At 39.2% G+C, this 15,448-nt stretch overlaps 1 protein-coding gene across 1 annotated transcript in view; it reads right to left on the bottom strand.

Moving 5' to 3' along the window:
- LOC107751963 (glypican-6-like) overlaps positions 1–15,448 on the bottom strand; it is a 76,469-nt gene that overhangs the window by 40,070 nt on the left and 20,951 nt on the right. Inside the window, exon 2 of the mRNA XM_016567768.1 lies at positions 1,784–1,942. Within this exon, the coding sequence (XP_016423254.1) occupies positions 1,784–1,942 (159 nt within the window). The remainder of the gene's footprint in view (positions 1–1,783; positions 1,943–15,448) is intronic.

Raw genomic sequence — 15,448 nt, forward strand, 5'->3', positions numbered from 1 at the left:
GGCTCTCATATTAGGTTGTTCGAAAAACACATTATTTTTCACATATTTTACATTATTACAACACCTCTCTCCTCAGTCTGGCATGAACGGCTTGAAGGCCCGCCTTCTGAAATACGAAAAGTGCTGTTATTGGTTAGCTGGGCCAGTGTGTGTTGTGATTGGCAGCACTCGGTGCCTGGTCGGGAAATGTCATGCCCCTTACCATAGCCTCCTGCGAGCTTCAGTGTAAATATTGCGTCAAATTCAAATCAATTTGAGCGCGATTTAAACCTGGATGATTGTAACCACTCTAAGTTCGTTTGCCTTGGGAAAGCTAGCGTGTCTCCGACATTGTGATAACACTCGTTGCCTTCTTTAGTGCAGCTCAACCAGGTCTCGTCCCATTGGTCGATATTTGTGATATCACTAATCCCGGAAAATATGCGTTGTAGTCCAAACGAGTTGTTCGTTGTAGTTTTTGAAAAGTGATTTCTGTTAAATAAAATATCTCCTTTTGAAGTGGACTTTGAGCTTTGTAACTTTGCAGATCTTTTTTATGCTCAAACAGCAACATTACAGACTAACTAAAGTTGAAAAAGTGAAAAAGCATAATAGGACCCCTTTAAACAACATCAATAGCAATAAAAAGAAAACATTGCATTTTTATTTAATATATAAAAGTAGTATTTCAATAGCATATTCATTTTTGCTGTGATTAATAAAGAATGCCTCAACAGAGAATCGTGAAAATTTCACTGGCATTGCTATTGACTATTTAAATTTTAGCATTTTGACAACACTTGTCCACACAAATACTCACATTATCATCAGATGTTGTTACACATCATTTAAGAATATGCTTCAAACAACCCTGAACATCATAACACACCCCAGCTCTCGCAGAACTTGCCAGAAACCCGACTGTGTTGAGTCCATTTAAAACCGCCCGGCTGCGCTGCCAGAGACACAGAGCTTTGGTAAAGCTGGATGGCCACATGCGAGTCAACATGGGTCTCATTTAGAAATAGCTGTGGCTCAGAGCGGATGGGTGACAAATCACGTGTGAGTGAGGGAGATGTGCCATCAGCACTTCATTTATCCTTCCTTGTCTGTCCAGTCATTGACTATCAATCCAAACACCATCTCACCATTTCATCTCAGAGGCAACAGCCCGACACAGTCCTGGCTCGATTCTAACTCTTTCAGCTACCCAGGGGGATGTTTTTCCTTCAAATGTACCCTTGATGAACTCTGGTTCTATCCGGATGCGTGTGACCAGGCCTTTAGTTTGTCTCACTTTTCCTCATTTGACACACTTTTTATGGCATTACAGCATGAAGAGAAGTGAGCACATAAAACATGCATTATAAACCAGGCGAGAGTGTGTGTGATAGCGTCTGTGGGGTTTTCCCCTCCTGAATGAGTCAGCAGTGTCGATGCATGTTCCCATGCACCCCTCTGCCCTACACTGGGGAAACCTGATCCCTCTCTCTCAGCCTGATATTCACTGCCACATGCACTGCAGAGAGGAACCCAGGCCTCTGCATGTGTGTGTGTGTGTGGTCTGTCTGCAAGCATGAGAGTGTGTGTGTGTGTGTGTATGGCAGATGACTGTGGGATGTTGAGGGACAGGTGGAGAAATGGATGTATAGACTGTGTGTCTGGCAGTCGGGGGTGTCTGTCAAACTAATTGTAGCAGTGTACGGAAAGGCAGCATGAGTGGATCAATATCGCAATATTGACAAGCCAAACATTCAGATTCGGTAGATTTGCATGCGTGAATGTGTGTAAGAGCTGTACTGACGGTCAAAGTGACGGTGTCTCTGGGTGAAGGTGTTCTGCAGGTTGGAGCTGAGCTGATGAACGGGGGCTTTCACGTCCGTGCGGCTCTGCTGACTCAGTTTCTCCTCCATCTCCAGAGTACAGCAGGAGAAACCTTGAGGACACACCTTCAGATGATTTCCTGAAAAAGGCAAACAGAGAGAAGTGTAAGAAATGTAAACAGTATAACAAAACATTGTTTTTCTTTTTGCCATTATACAATTTTAACAACAATAATATACTATTAATATTTTTATTATTAAATTATGCATTTTATTTATTTTTACATTTTTATTGTATTTAAATATTTTATTATTATAGTATAGATATAAACCAACTTTTCACTGCTATGCTATGTAATTTGTAAATGAAAAAGCATTTCTAGTAGTGGTCTCAGACTTTTGGACCCTACCACTTTGACAACATAAAGCGGTTTTACAATGCCAATAAAGCTCTTCAATCTTAGATGTTAAAGAGCAAGTCCTTTTATTTACCCATTCTTCATCAAATGAATTATGTCTAGACGTTTTGAGAACTGAAAGCTGAAAACCTAACGTCAAACTCATATCCAATACAAATCAAAACAGAACTGAACACAATGCGCTTACAGTATAAAGTGAGCTGACAAGCCACAGTCATCCTAGATAAAAAGCAAAAACTGAATATTTAAGACCCTGTGGACGCACGCATGTTTCAGTAGTTCTAAGGGAACCTGGGCTTTCTTCGTGATTTGCCCCATCAGAAAACAAGTCTGAGCTGCGGTCGTCGAGTGAACGGCACAGATGGACAGCGAGCGGCTGGATTAAACAAGGCGTCACATTAACATGGGGAGTGTGAGCAGGGCGGACTGTGAAGTCGCAGCTGCAATAATGTTTTGTTTTTCTTTCTTTTTTTAATGCGGTTGTTGGAATTCAAGAGAACACAAGGGTCCTTTCAGTGGATTGGACTCCGACCGGTGGTTTGGCTACCCATGCTGCTGTTCAGCGAGACTGGCCACTCTGGATAGCACACTGCACACCGATGAGAGATCCCCGCTTTCAGGCCATTTCTCAATGTGGATCTACATTTGGCTCCATGCATTTCATATTTATTAATTGAAATTTAGATGATTTTGAAGGCCACTGTGTTTCTGTGAGGGATGATCGGGGCACAAGAACAATATGAAATGATAATCAATCATATTAGCATGGCTCATGAATATTAATTAGGTGACAATGCTCACCCAATGGTTGTAAATAATTTATTGAAAAACAGATTAGAACAATTCAATTGATTGATCAATCTAATGAATGAAAGCACAGATGCAAACAGCATACTGGTATTTTTATTTTACTTTTTTTTTTTTTTGTTGCAATTTTTAAAATTAGATTTTGGCCAGTAAAGTAGCAGAATATCACCTAAATTTTGAAAAGCAGCTATATATAATGGTCGCTTCACCCCTGGGTTGACAAACTTGGGTTTACTCATGCACACTACTCTGTCTGTAACTGGCGCAGTGCATTCTGTCATGTGCACTACGATATCTGTGACACGACTCGTATCGGAGCATCTGCTGAACACATCGGCGTGGGTAAATAGCGAGGAGCTGTTGAGAGCTTACAAATAATCACCATCTCACAAAATGTCCAAGAGGAATTGTCACTGACCACTGCCAGGGCTTGTTTTACACATGCGAAGCAGGAAGGAGAGGCAGTGTGTGCTAATGTGAGGGATGGGACATCTTGTGCATGGCAATGATCTGCTTTTTAACAGATATCAGTGGGGTGTCAAACACCTTAATCAATCCTGCATTGAAGCAGATTTGCAAAAAATATATAAACAGAAGTTACTGCTTTGTACATAAGGAGTCTCAAGAAGTTAGCTTGTAAAGTTGAAAAAGAGCAGCACCTTCACCCTGCCACGGCCCCAGACCAGCTGTACCCCTCAACTCCACTGGGACCCCGTCCAAATCACTCACTCACTTTCACACACTTGGCATCAGGTACATACAAGACCTGTACATCATATCTCAGCCCAACAGACAGCTCTTTGTATAAGGGCATTTGGAGAGAGAGAACCTAACCTGAAAAAGCAAAGCAAATATTCTAGTAAAAACACAGAAAATGGAACCAAATTTAAAGGTTTAGCAAATTACTGAACAGGGAAAACAATTTTGAACCTTTGGCCATTTCAATACAGACCATTAACTAATCAAAACATTCAATGCAGGGAAAAACGTGATTTTAGGAACGATTTTTAAGCTACACATAAAAATACGGCCTTCTCGAGTTTATATGTACTCCAAAACGTAAAAGTTGTCATTTCTGCACCACTAACTGAACTAAATGCTATTTGCTGATACCAAAGTTGACACATCAGCCTGCTAAAACAAACAGTCACCATATTTCACATCTTCCTCAATAGGTTTATAATCAATACATCCATCTTTTAAGAGTCCAAGTCAATATGGCTGCATGCACAAGCTAATCTTGGCAGACACATGCAAAAGGGAGGCCTTTGTGATTTCATGTTGCTTTAACGCAAGGCCAAACTTTTTGACAGCAATAAGATCCATTTCCATGTGATTCTTAGTAGTAAACCACCTGACTATAAATCTGAAAAAGAGATTTGTTATTACTGTCTTCAATAAGTCACTTCCTATTGCTGTTCTGGAGGCCCAAGAACATTCTGTTTTGCTGACGGATGAGTGGATGGAAATTGCCCTGTGGACAAAACCAAGATTAGCCCTGATGCCCCCCTTTCCTCTCTCTGCTTCTTCCCCGGCCACGATGTGCCCCTGGCCCCAGACAGACTTCAGCCCCCATAACCCCACGCCGCTAGCCAGCAGGCTGAACCACAGAGGTCGAAGGTTAACAGCCACTCCTCTGAGACAGGCCATGCACTGTGACCCTGCTAGGCGCTGACCAGCAGACCCACCACCCACACATTACACACACACACACACACACAATCACAGGCCGGACCCTCTGAGTCAGAAGTCATAAATTCTCTGAGGGATTATTTCAGGCAGGCCGTCACTATAAATTGCTCTGGCCACCACATCAACATGCTGTTGCCAAAAGAAACAGAGTAATGGGCTTCCCTGTTGTCTGCCTAATAAGACACATGCAGCAACTTCCACATGCCTGCACGAGTGTCATCAAAACCATCGCTTCTGTGTACAACCATCATTTCAGGTGGTTATGAGCCATGGAGAATCATCATTCGGCTTCTTCCATGAAAAACAAACTCACATTTCTTAGAAAGCCATTTTCAGCTACTGTTTTCCTCAACAGAGTAGATTGAAAGACACTCTCGTCAAAATCACAGAGAAACCAAATATGTATTTCCACATACAACACTGTTAATGATTGCCATTCAAAGTATAACTGACAGAAATTATGCCTTTTAATATTTGCATAATTAACTGTGATTGGTCTTCTTTCATGCTTTATTTGCATACTGAAATGTATTGGACAAACAACCTTAGGTAGATAAGGCATTTTTAATTTCCATGAATAAAAACAAGGCTGAGGAATAGAAGTACACTTCAAAGGGCTGTAATATTTAGCTGACGCAACAATGGAAAATCCTGGTGGAAAAAAGCCCCTCTGGAAATTGTGTTGTGGAAAATTATAAGTGACATAGGAACCTAAGACAGTTAAACAGACCGGTTATCTGGTCCTTTCAGCTTTTTTAAGAGAGAAAAAAAAACAAGATGCCTACCCCAGTGTTACTTTACTATTATTAATATACTATTATATTACTTTTCATTGTAACTTTAGCTTAGAACTAAAACTAGAAATCTTGCCTTGGAAACTTACTGAAAATCAGTTTAAGTTTTTCATCTAATATTTATATTTTATTTCAAATACCAAAAATGATTTTAGTAGTTTCAGTTAACAATAACAACACTGGCCTACCCTCACTAAGGTCAAATGTCAAGAAAAATAATTCAGTATGCAAATAAATGTAAGAAAAACAACTAATCACAAATAAGCATGCAAACATGGCAAAGGTGTCATCACTGTTCATAATATTTTGAATTAAGAGGTTTAAGCTCATTTTACTGTAGAAAACAGAAGAAAATACATTGTTTGTTTAAACTTTATAAGGCGCAAAAAAGACAATTCCTCACAGTGACGGGAGACATTCAAAATGGAAGTGACAACATGATTGACACACTCCTGTGAGAGTTGACTACAAAACAACATGGCCGACATCCCAACACCAGAGCCATCTTTACACAAGCACAAGCTTCAGTAACAAGCTACTTTTGGACAAGAAGCTTTTTCTCTGTTGTGGCCTGGGGTTCGAGGCGGCCCGACCCAACTAAATCAGATGTGTTCTTTTGGCTAGTTTTCATAAGAGATAACAACAACTTGCAGATGGTGATAAAACATCAAACCTTGAGGGGAAATGCTCTAAATGAGTATTGCTTAAAACCTTTGTGGAATGAGCATTTAATGAGTACACTCCCTCCTTTTGGCAGAGGACGCTCATGCATTGCTATTAGCTTCGAGATGAGAGCGGTTTTAATGGGATAAAAGGAAGAGCTAGATATTTGATTTCTAAATCATAGCCTTTCTATTATATGGTTGTCTCCTCCAGAATGTGCCTTGCATGTTCAGACATGTCCTTGCTGATGCACTCTCCTGCCTTCACACCATCTGCATGAAGACAGATCTCAGCACTCCTCTCTCTTTGTGTGGCCTGAGGCTATCTTTGGACTGTCCATCCTTCATTTACAGACTCATGAATACAGGGTGGAGGAAGGAGAGCTTTCACAAGGTCTCCTAACAATCGTCCTTCCCTGAATTCTGTCTAACAGCCTGAATGGACAAGGGCCTTGATATCAACAAGTATGGCATCATGCAACAGCTCTAAAGCATTTATGAAGCACACAAAACATTCACTTAAAGTTACAATGCTTTACAAAAACAACAAGAGCCAGAAAACACATTTTTATATTTCTAGAGGCACTCTTGGCAATCACTAGCGCTGGGTGATACTGAGTTTCCACTAGGGCTGCACGATAAATTGAAATGGAATCGAGATCGCGATTCGACAGAAGCTGCGAGTGTCATGCGTATCTTTCAGTGAAGCACGGTTCTGTGATCAGCAGTAAATCTCCATCCAAAGGCCAGAGGGCGCTCTCGCGCTGAAACTCCAAATACGCCTCGCAGAAGAAACCTAGAAAATGCCTATAGCTGCAGCTGAATAAACAGAAGATTCAACAGCTTTCATTAATTCAACGTGACTAATAAACACACGACTACAACAATATATGGTTTATCGAACTACGGCTATGTGTAGTAAATTCTGCTCCATCTGAAAGCACGTGATGATGATTTCCTGCCGATTACAGAACCGGCTTTTTTAACAAAATGCGCATAACAATCGCATTCGATTAATCGTGCAGCCCTAGTTTCCACAATATATTTGCTGGCAATATAAAATTAAAGCAAGATTATGAGTATCATGATGCCTTATGCGCTTTTATTTCACCATTACGTTTTCAAAAGTGCATTTCATTGCACAAGTCTGATGTAATGAAATACTGTTTAGGAATAGACAATCTTTTCCTTGTGTCACAATCTACAAACAAAATGGTTTGATAATGTCTTTTGATGTCAATTTTAAAAGCCAGAATGAGCTGGGAAATGTAAACGGGCCATTTCAATGAATTGTTCGAGTACTCTGACTCAACTATTTGTTTGCATTAAACTCAAATGTTTTTCACAGAAGTGCCTGAGAGGCACTTTTTAAATTAAACCATTTTAGTGAAAAAAAGTTAAAACTGATACCTGTGGATAAATATTGTTAATTTATAAAAAAAAATAGCAAATTTATTCTTAGACATTGTAAATAAAAACGTTTTCCAGTATTTAACTAAAAATGAAACATTTTGAATTTACTTTGATGAAGAAAAAAAAAAAACAGAACAAATACAGAGACCGAACTAGACCTTTCTAAATACTTTGGTTCACTCAACGAGTATGAGAGGCCACAACTGGCATCTTGTTCATGAGGAAACAGCTGGCGCTCTCTAATAATGGAGTTGTAGAGAAGGTAAAGATACAACTCCTCAGTTTTTCATTGTGCAGTTCCCACCGCAATGGGTGCGTATTCAAACGGGAAAACTGTAACAGGAACCCATTATTACAAATCAACTGCTCATATGGCGGTTATAAAGAGGGGAATTACTTTCTCTTTCTCTCCAAATCCAATCCAGCATCTCTCAAACACTGCCATGACAAGTTTACAACACTATTGCCAGCACAATGATGCCTTTCAGAGACTCGCAATAAATGTAGGACGGCTAAATGGAAATGACAGCAGAGCTGGCCGGTGCGTACGATCACTAAACAAAATGGTGGATGATGTCAAGGGGGTCGTTTTATGGCACTTGGAGTGAAGCACTGAGAAAAACCGGCCTGGTAAGGAGGCACTTAAAGCTTACATATTGGCCTGTAACATTAATCAGATTTAATGAGACAAGCTATTATTCGCTCAATGTTAGTCTAAATGACTACCCTTTTCCCTTCTTAAACATATTCTACCTCTTTTGCATTTTATTTTTGTATTTTAGTGAACTTATCCCACTAGTCAAGGTTTCTTATTTCAGGGCACCATAAACAATGATTTTTCACTTTTTAATGACTACTTTTGCTTTCACTAACCCTTAAAAATGATACAGGCAGTTTTTGCGGTTGTACCTACAATTAAAGCTGAAGTGTATGATTATTGTTGGATGTTAAAATAAAATACTCAAATGTAGCTATAATGCTTCAACTAAAAGCAAAAAATGTATAGGCTGATTTTCTGGAAAAGATTCCCTCGAACACTGAGGAATTATCAAAACATTGCTATGTTTGTTGGACTTTTAAGATCAGGCTCAGCCGATGCCATGCATTTGGGGAAGGACCATTTGAGAAACCTGTAAATAGTAAATTCCAATATGTAAATGGCATCTGTTATGATTAGTTAATATGCATAAATTGGAGCAGGGGATCCCAAAAATTAGGTTAATATTTCAATAATTTGCATGTTCACAGTTCTCTGATGCTAATAATAATAAGTGTATTTTTATTATTGTCATCTATTAATATTGGTAGCCCCATTTATTTTTCTTTTCATCAGTGCACGAACCCCCTGCAGATCCCTCATGAAACCACAGGAGTTTGCGAATCCCCATTTGGGAAGCCTTGCATAAACAAATGCATAAATGTGAGCTGCCATATGGTAATACACTAATAGTTCTAACATCATAACCATGATGCATTTAGAATGGCCCACTTTTTCCACTTATTTCCCAAAAATGAGCTTGATGAACTTTAGAACTTGTCTACATAGGAGATCAATCTCTGATTCAAAATAGCAAAGAAAGTCCTATTTTCCCTGAATATGCACTCATGCGTGTTCTGTTGATGCTGTTAACGGCACGAACAGGCCTGATCACAGAGGTAATGTGAAGGGGGCAATTCAAAAAGCTCAGAGACTGTGCTCAAGGACACATTCCTCAAGTCTAACACTATGAAAACATTAGCAAAAAAACTCACTTCACAGGTCTGTTGACCTACAATTAGAGCGATGTTTTTCTAATCCAGCCCCGCTTTCCATTCCTGATATATCCTCCTCCTGCTCCACGGAGAGCACCAACTATTCCCTGATCTTCTGAGGCCACATTCACAGGATACACTACTGATCCAAAGCTGGGCATTTTCCATAGTAGGTTGTTTACTTGCTCCATCTGGTTGATCCGTCCGCAGAGGTCACGAATCAGATCTTGTTTGGAATGAGCGCTGCTGATCCCTTTGGCTATTTAATCTGGAGTTACGAGCTATATCCTCTGATAGACACATCTCTCTGCAGCCCCATGGGGCAAGTGTCATATTAATGAATAACTGAGTTAACGAGCAGGATATCCCATGCCAAGAGGCCCATCTGACACTTGTGCGGGACAGGAAAACCTGTTACAATATGGTACAGTCCAGCCAAGCGGGGACACACGGCTCATTCTGCAAACTATGGCCCTTGTGTCCGGTAAGGTCGAAATAAAGGAATCAACACACAGAGTGATTAGACAAAACAAAACCACCATCAAATCACCGTTTGGCTAAAATATTCTATTTAAATTCATGACAGGACAACAAGTTTAGACTAGGGAGACTTTCCCTCACCTTAAAATTGTTAATGGTTAATAACAGTTTAACAGAGATAATTGTGCAGTTAAGAACTTGACAAATGTTCAACAGGGCAAGTTCATACAAAACATGACCATGATTTTTTTTAGGTCAAATTTTATATTAATGCATAATGGAAAATGCGTATTTTAAGTAGGCCTGTCGCAATAATCAATATATCGACTTATCGCACAATATATGTACATAACCGCAATCATTTTTGGTGACGCAATATATCGCCCATTATATTTACTTAAAAATTAATTTCACCATGTTTTGTACATTCCACTTGCGCCTGTGTCTTTTGCAGCTTCTCGTACATAATAGGCCTTCTTGCATTATTATGCTGTTACATTATGATTATATATTCAGTGGCATAAAATGGTCTTTAAAATGACAATAATATCGCTTATCGCAATTATTTCTGGGGCAATATATCGCACAACAAAAAGGTGTTATCGTGACAGGCCTAATTTTAAGTAATGATTATTTAATTTTTTAATGATTTTACCTTCATTTTAAATGGTCTTGCAGTATGACAATACATTTTTAAAGTTGGCATGATCTGTTTTCTAAAAGCATGTTAATTAACTTATTGTGAATGACTGATCCATGCATTTGTTTAATTTTTCTCTTTTTTTGACCCAGTGACATATGCTGGACTTCTCCAATTATTTAGTGTGCTTTAACCCTGCCCTTTATTGCAATGGACTTTAAACTCGTATTTAGCTGATCTGCCTTCATCTAATCAACAACCGATAGACAGAACAAAAGGTCTTCTATTTCGGTTACATTGCAACTTTAAAAATATTAATATTCCTCACAGTCTCTCAGTTAATATAAGCTCATAAAAACATATTTTAAAAAACAGTTTAAGGATGTGATAACATACCAAAAAACTATTTCATGTCAACTACCCATGTTTCAGTAGAAACATCTTAGAACAAGAGTTACAGTCAGTGCTACTTACATCTGGTTGCACTCTGAATTCGCATAAATCACATCCAAAAAAAGATTTAGGCCCACAGAAAGGTTTAAATCCACTTCTTGCTGAGCTTTTCATTCAAATCACATAAAACAAGAACTCAAAGTTGGCTTTGAAATGGTTCAGAGATTAGGAATTTCAGCTGAGGAGAATTAGAGTTGAAGACACATGGCAGTCTGCCACAAGGCCAAGAAAAGCAAGTGTGCAAAATGATGCTTCCTTAAATTAATCAGGGATTAAAAGCTCTCACACACAGCTGTCAAAACACCAAACCACCAACACTTTCTTTTCAGATGGCACGTGGGATAATGAAGAGGTAATAGATGCGCAAAAAACAAAGCAATATGGTTGTTTTCATCAAAAGTCAAGGTCCCGATCGTATACTACTGAGCCGTAACGCTTGACTCTTAATAACAGGCTTATGAGTCTAGACGTTTGTTTGATCATTAACCAGAGTAAGAGCACAGCAGTTAAACCATCTCCTGGTCTTCTGTGGTGCACTTTGGCACAAAGCAACATCAAGACTACACAAAACACAAACCAGATGTAAAGTATGATGCCGGGCAGGCAGGGAGCCTTAATACCACGTAAATCCTCAAAAACTCTGAATCGGTGCAGTGAGACACACATATGTTAGATTGATGTACACACTTGAGCGATCACCCACAAGCTCTCATCCTTTTGTACCAGTCAATCTCTGATTGCTAAACCAGAGCAGGGCCTCTGGCCAATTAAAACTCCCCACTGGTAAGCATTCCAAAAGGCTGCCATCCATGAACATTTACCCAGAAGTCCCTGTGGAGACTCCACAACATCACTCCGGCCTCTCACTCCATGTCTGTCTCCCTCTCCCGCCCCAGTGTGCCGTCTCCGGCTTTGCCTCTGCTCACAAAAGCTCCCTGCCTACACCACTTCCCAGGTCACCTCATTGTGAATCATTTAACTTGGAATGGCTGTTTCACAGACACATTAAAATTCAGGACACTGCATGTTTGGAGTTTAACAGAGGAATCAGCGGATCTCTGTTGTTCATTACTGATAAAGTCCTTTCATGAACGCTGGAGTATGAAGATTCTAATTCAAACTTCATGGAAGTCAGTTAATGGCTGAGCAGGGTCAGACTCAGATCTCATGGGCGAAACTAGACAAGCACAACATGGTGATAAGAAGATCAAGTGCTGAAACAAAGATACAAAATTTAAGTGAAAAAAAATATATTTTTAAAAAGTATCATAGGCTTTGAGTTAGGGCTGCACTCGACTAAAGATTTTTCTGGTGGACTAGTAGTTGTTCATTTAAAAAAATTAGTCACACGTTTATATTAATAAACCATGATTCATAATGATGAGCCTTTAATTGCCTATAGCCTAAAGCTTGCCACAGCGCACCGCAGAAGTAATGATTATGAATGTGCCAGGGAAAAAACTGCAAGAAGACTGCCTTATAATTATAATAATTCTGTATTTTTGGCTGCAGTGATGAAGTCGACAACACTGACTCGTCATCTCCACAGTGGACGTGCATGTTTCATAAGGATTACATAATATCTGAAAATATTTGTTTTCCATTTGAAATGGTTCATTTAAAATTAGACATTTCCCTTTCTATTGATATATTTTTCATGTCTGTGAGGCAAGCATGGAGTAAATATAAGTAAACCTTTTACAAATTCGAAAGATGTATTACTCTGTATGAGAAAAAAATGACAGAGTATTTTAAAGCTGCAGTCCGTAAGTTTTGCCTCTTTGTCGCCATCTCTGTTTGAAAACCTGCAATTGCAGCTGTGTGCGGAATTATCTTCCTTGCATGGGTTGTGCGGCGGCACAGCTCCAGCGCAGATGAATCCAATGCTCTGAAGAGTATGTGTGGCAGTCAGTCACCGCACCAGTGTGGATACTATACTTAGTAATCACAACATCAGCATTGCATGACTATGAGTATAGTGTGTATAAGTGAGTAGATTTCAATTTCTGTACAGTCTAATCTCTAATTGTCATACCAGAAAACATTATTATAAGCTTACCGTTGTGAATCGGGCTAAAGTAAGGCGATAGTTTCGAACACTGGCTGGTTATGTACTTGCTCAAATATTGATTTCGGATCATTTTTAACCAAAAAATTTACGGACTGTTAAATGCAAATAATAGCACCGGTACCTTTAAGTAAACTGTTATGCAGTGAGTGCGCTACATTTCAGCTTCCACACTCTGCACAAACACTTAAATTATAGTGCACATTTTTCTAGGTTAATGTTAAAGCGAGCTGCCATGTAATGCTGCGGCTACTTGCATGTTTCAGATGATAAGCCACATTTGAGGTTGATGAATGAAACGAACGTTTGCATGTCCTGACTGATGTACTGTAATTACCACATAGACCAGCTGTTAGTGATCTGTCACGGACTATGTGACTTCATCACTTCATGTGGAATTTTATTTTCTGCGACTAAGCAACTAATCAAATCCTGATCGACTAAGACTCTTTTCGTCGACTAACGGTTAACTAACTATTAGGGGGCGGCCCTACTTTGAGTATTTAAAAGAAAAGAATAGATAAACTAACTAGAAATGTAAGGTCCCATGACCATTTGACTACAGCTAACTGGCTCAAATATATCAATCAAATACAATAATATTAGGGGAAAAACTTTGCAAAATCACATTTATTGGCTGACACTAATGACTTGTGATTTCATTTGGTGCATTTTTGTTGAAAAACAGGCAACATTATAACATTAGCCATCATGTTGTTTACAATATAATTGATTCATCCACTTATGGAGCCGAGCACGGGACGTGGTGAAGGAGTGGACACACCGGCTCCACGAAATGGAGCAATGTTCAGTTGGAAGCAATTACACCCCCAACCAATACCTCCAGCCAGAGATACAATAAAAGACAAATTACAATGAGCCTGTGCGTAATCAGAGACACTGACAGCCTGGAATGCACCATTTATTTACCCATGAAGAAAAAGGGGGCAAAAGGTACAGGCTAGGAAGGAAGAGGGGGTTGAAAAAGAGGGGGAAAAAACACATGAAAAGCTGATGACGCAGCTCACTCTGATGCTACAACGAAGGAATCCTCAATCCCTCTCCAAAAATTAACATCTGTGCACGTTTGCATGAGGACACACACAGATGGATGACAGTGGAGAGGTTAGCAGGGGGTGGGAAGATCTAATGTGAGAAACTGCAGGCCTGGCTGAGCAGTGACAATACATACATCACCTAAAATAATCAGTCAAATGGTAACAAACGCTCTGGGGGATTGCAGGAAACTCACTTCTCCCCTTAAACGGCAACAATCCCAAACCAAAGCTCTGCTGTAACGTGACAGTTATGCTAAGTAGTAAACATAGGATGATGCATGTGGAGGAAATTTTATTTTTAACTGAAGTATTATTATTGGTATTATTTGCTTCACTGTACTAAAGAGTGGTCTTTAGATTTTCTCTGAGTGCTTCAGTTTGCTTCAGTTTTCAATAAGCTGAGAGATAACAGGAAATCTATTTAAAGGAGACATATTATGCCCCTTTTTACAATATGTAATATAAGTCTCTGGTGTCCCCAGAATGTGTCTGTGAAGTTTCAGCTCAAAATACCCCACAGATCATTTATTATATCATTTTGAAAATGCCTATTTTGAGTGAAAGCAGAAACACACTGTTTTTCGTGCCTTTCTCTTTAAATGCAAATGAGCTGCTGCTCCCCGCCCCCTTTTCCAGAATAGAGCTGCGCCATTACAGCTCGGACCTGCTAAAAAACATCTGTTCTGTTTTGGTTCTGATTATCATGTTTACCGCGCTGAAATTATGCGTTTTAAACCATATTAGTTTAAATTTCAGATATACGGTTTTCTGAGCGCACACATCCAAATAGGGCTGCACGATATTGGAAAAAACTCACATTGCGATATTTTATTTTTCAGCGATATATATTGCAATATGAAAACAAAAATCACCACATGACTTGAATAGTTTATTTAGAAAAAAAACTAATCAATGATTGGGGTGAGTAAATCAGCATAGGAAATAAACAAATTACAAGCATAGATAAATATAACATAACAAAGATACAAATGAAATAAGCAGTACTTTATATTTTTCAGGTAAGTCTAACAGTATTCAGGTACAGAAATTGAATAATCAAATGTAAAATAACACTGCATAGTCTTCATTGTATAAATCTAATAAATCTGTGTTAAAGCTACAAAAGTGATTTTTCCTTGTGTTTTGATGTTTGATTAACATTCATAACACAGAAAGCCTCAGGAACATTAAACTGCTGTAAACCAATATAATTGTTACACATCCATTTTCTTTCTCAATTGTTTCCCTTTACCTAAGCCATAAGCAATATGTTTACAAGGATACTTGCAGAGCACAGTATTTTCAGGCACAAATAGACACAGAAGTGAACAGAATTCAGTGTTCACGTGCATCTGCGTGGCTCTCACCGTGTCTACACCGGACGCGAGTGGCGCGGTGCGACGCGACA

Source organism: Sinocyclocheilus rhinocerous, unplaced genomic scaffold (assembly GCF_001515625.1).
Source record: "Sinocyclocheilus rhinocerous isolate Xijiao unplaced genomic scaffold, SAMN03320098_v1.1 scaffold662, whole genome shotgun sequence".
Lineage (NCBI taxonomy): Eukaryota > Metazoa > Chordata > Actinopteri > Cypriniformes > Cyprinidae > Sinocyclocheilus > Sinocyclocheilus rhinocerous.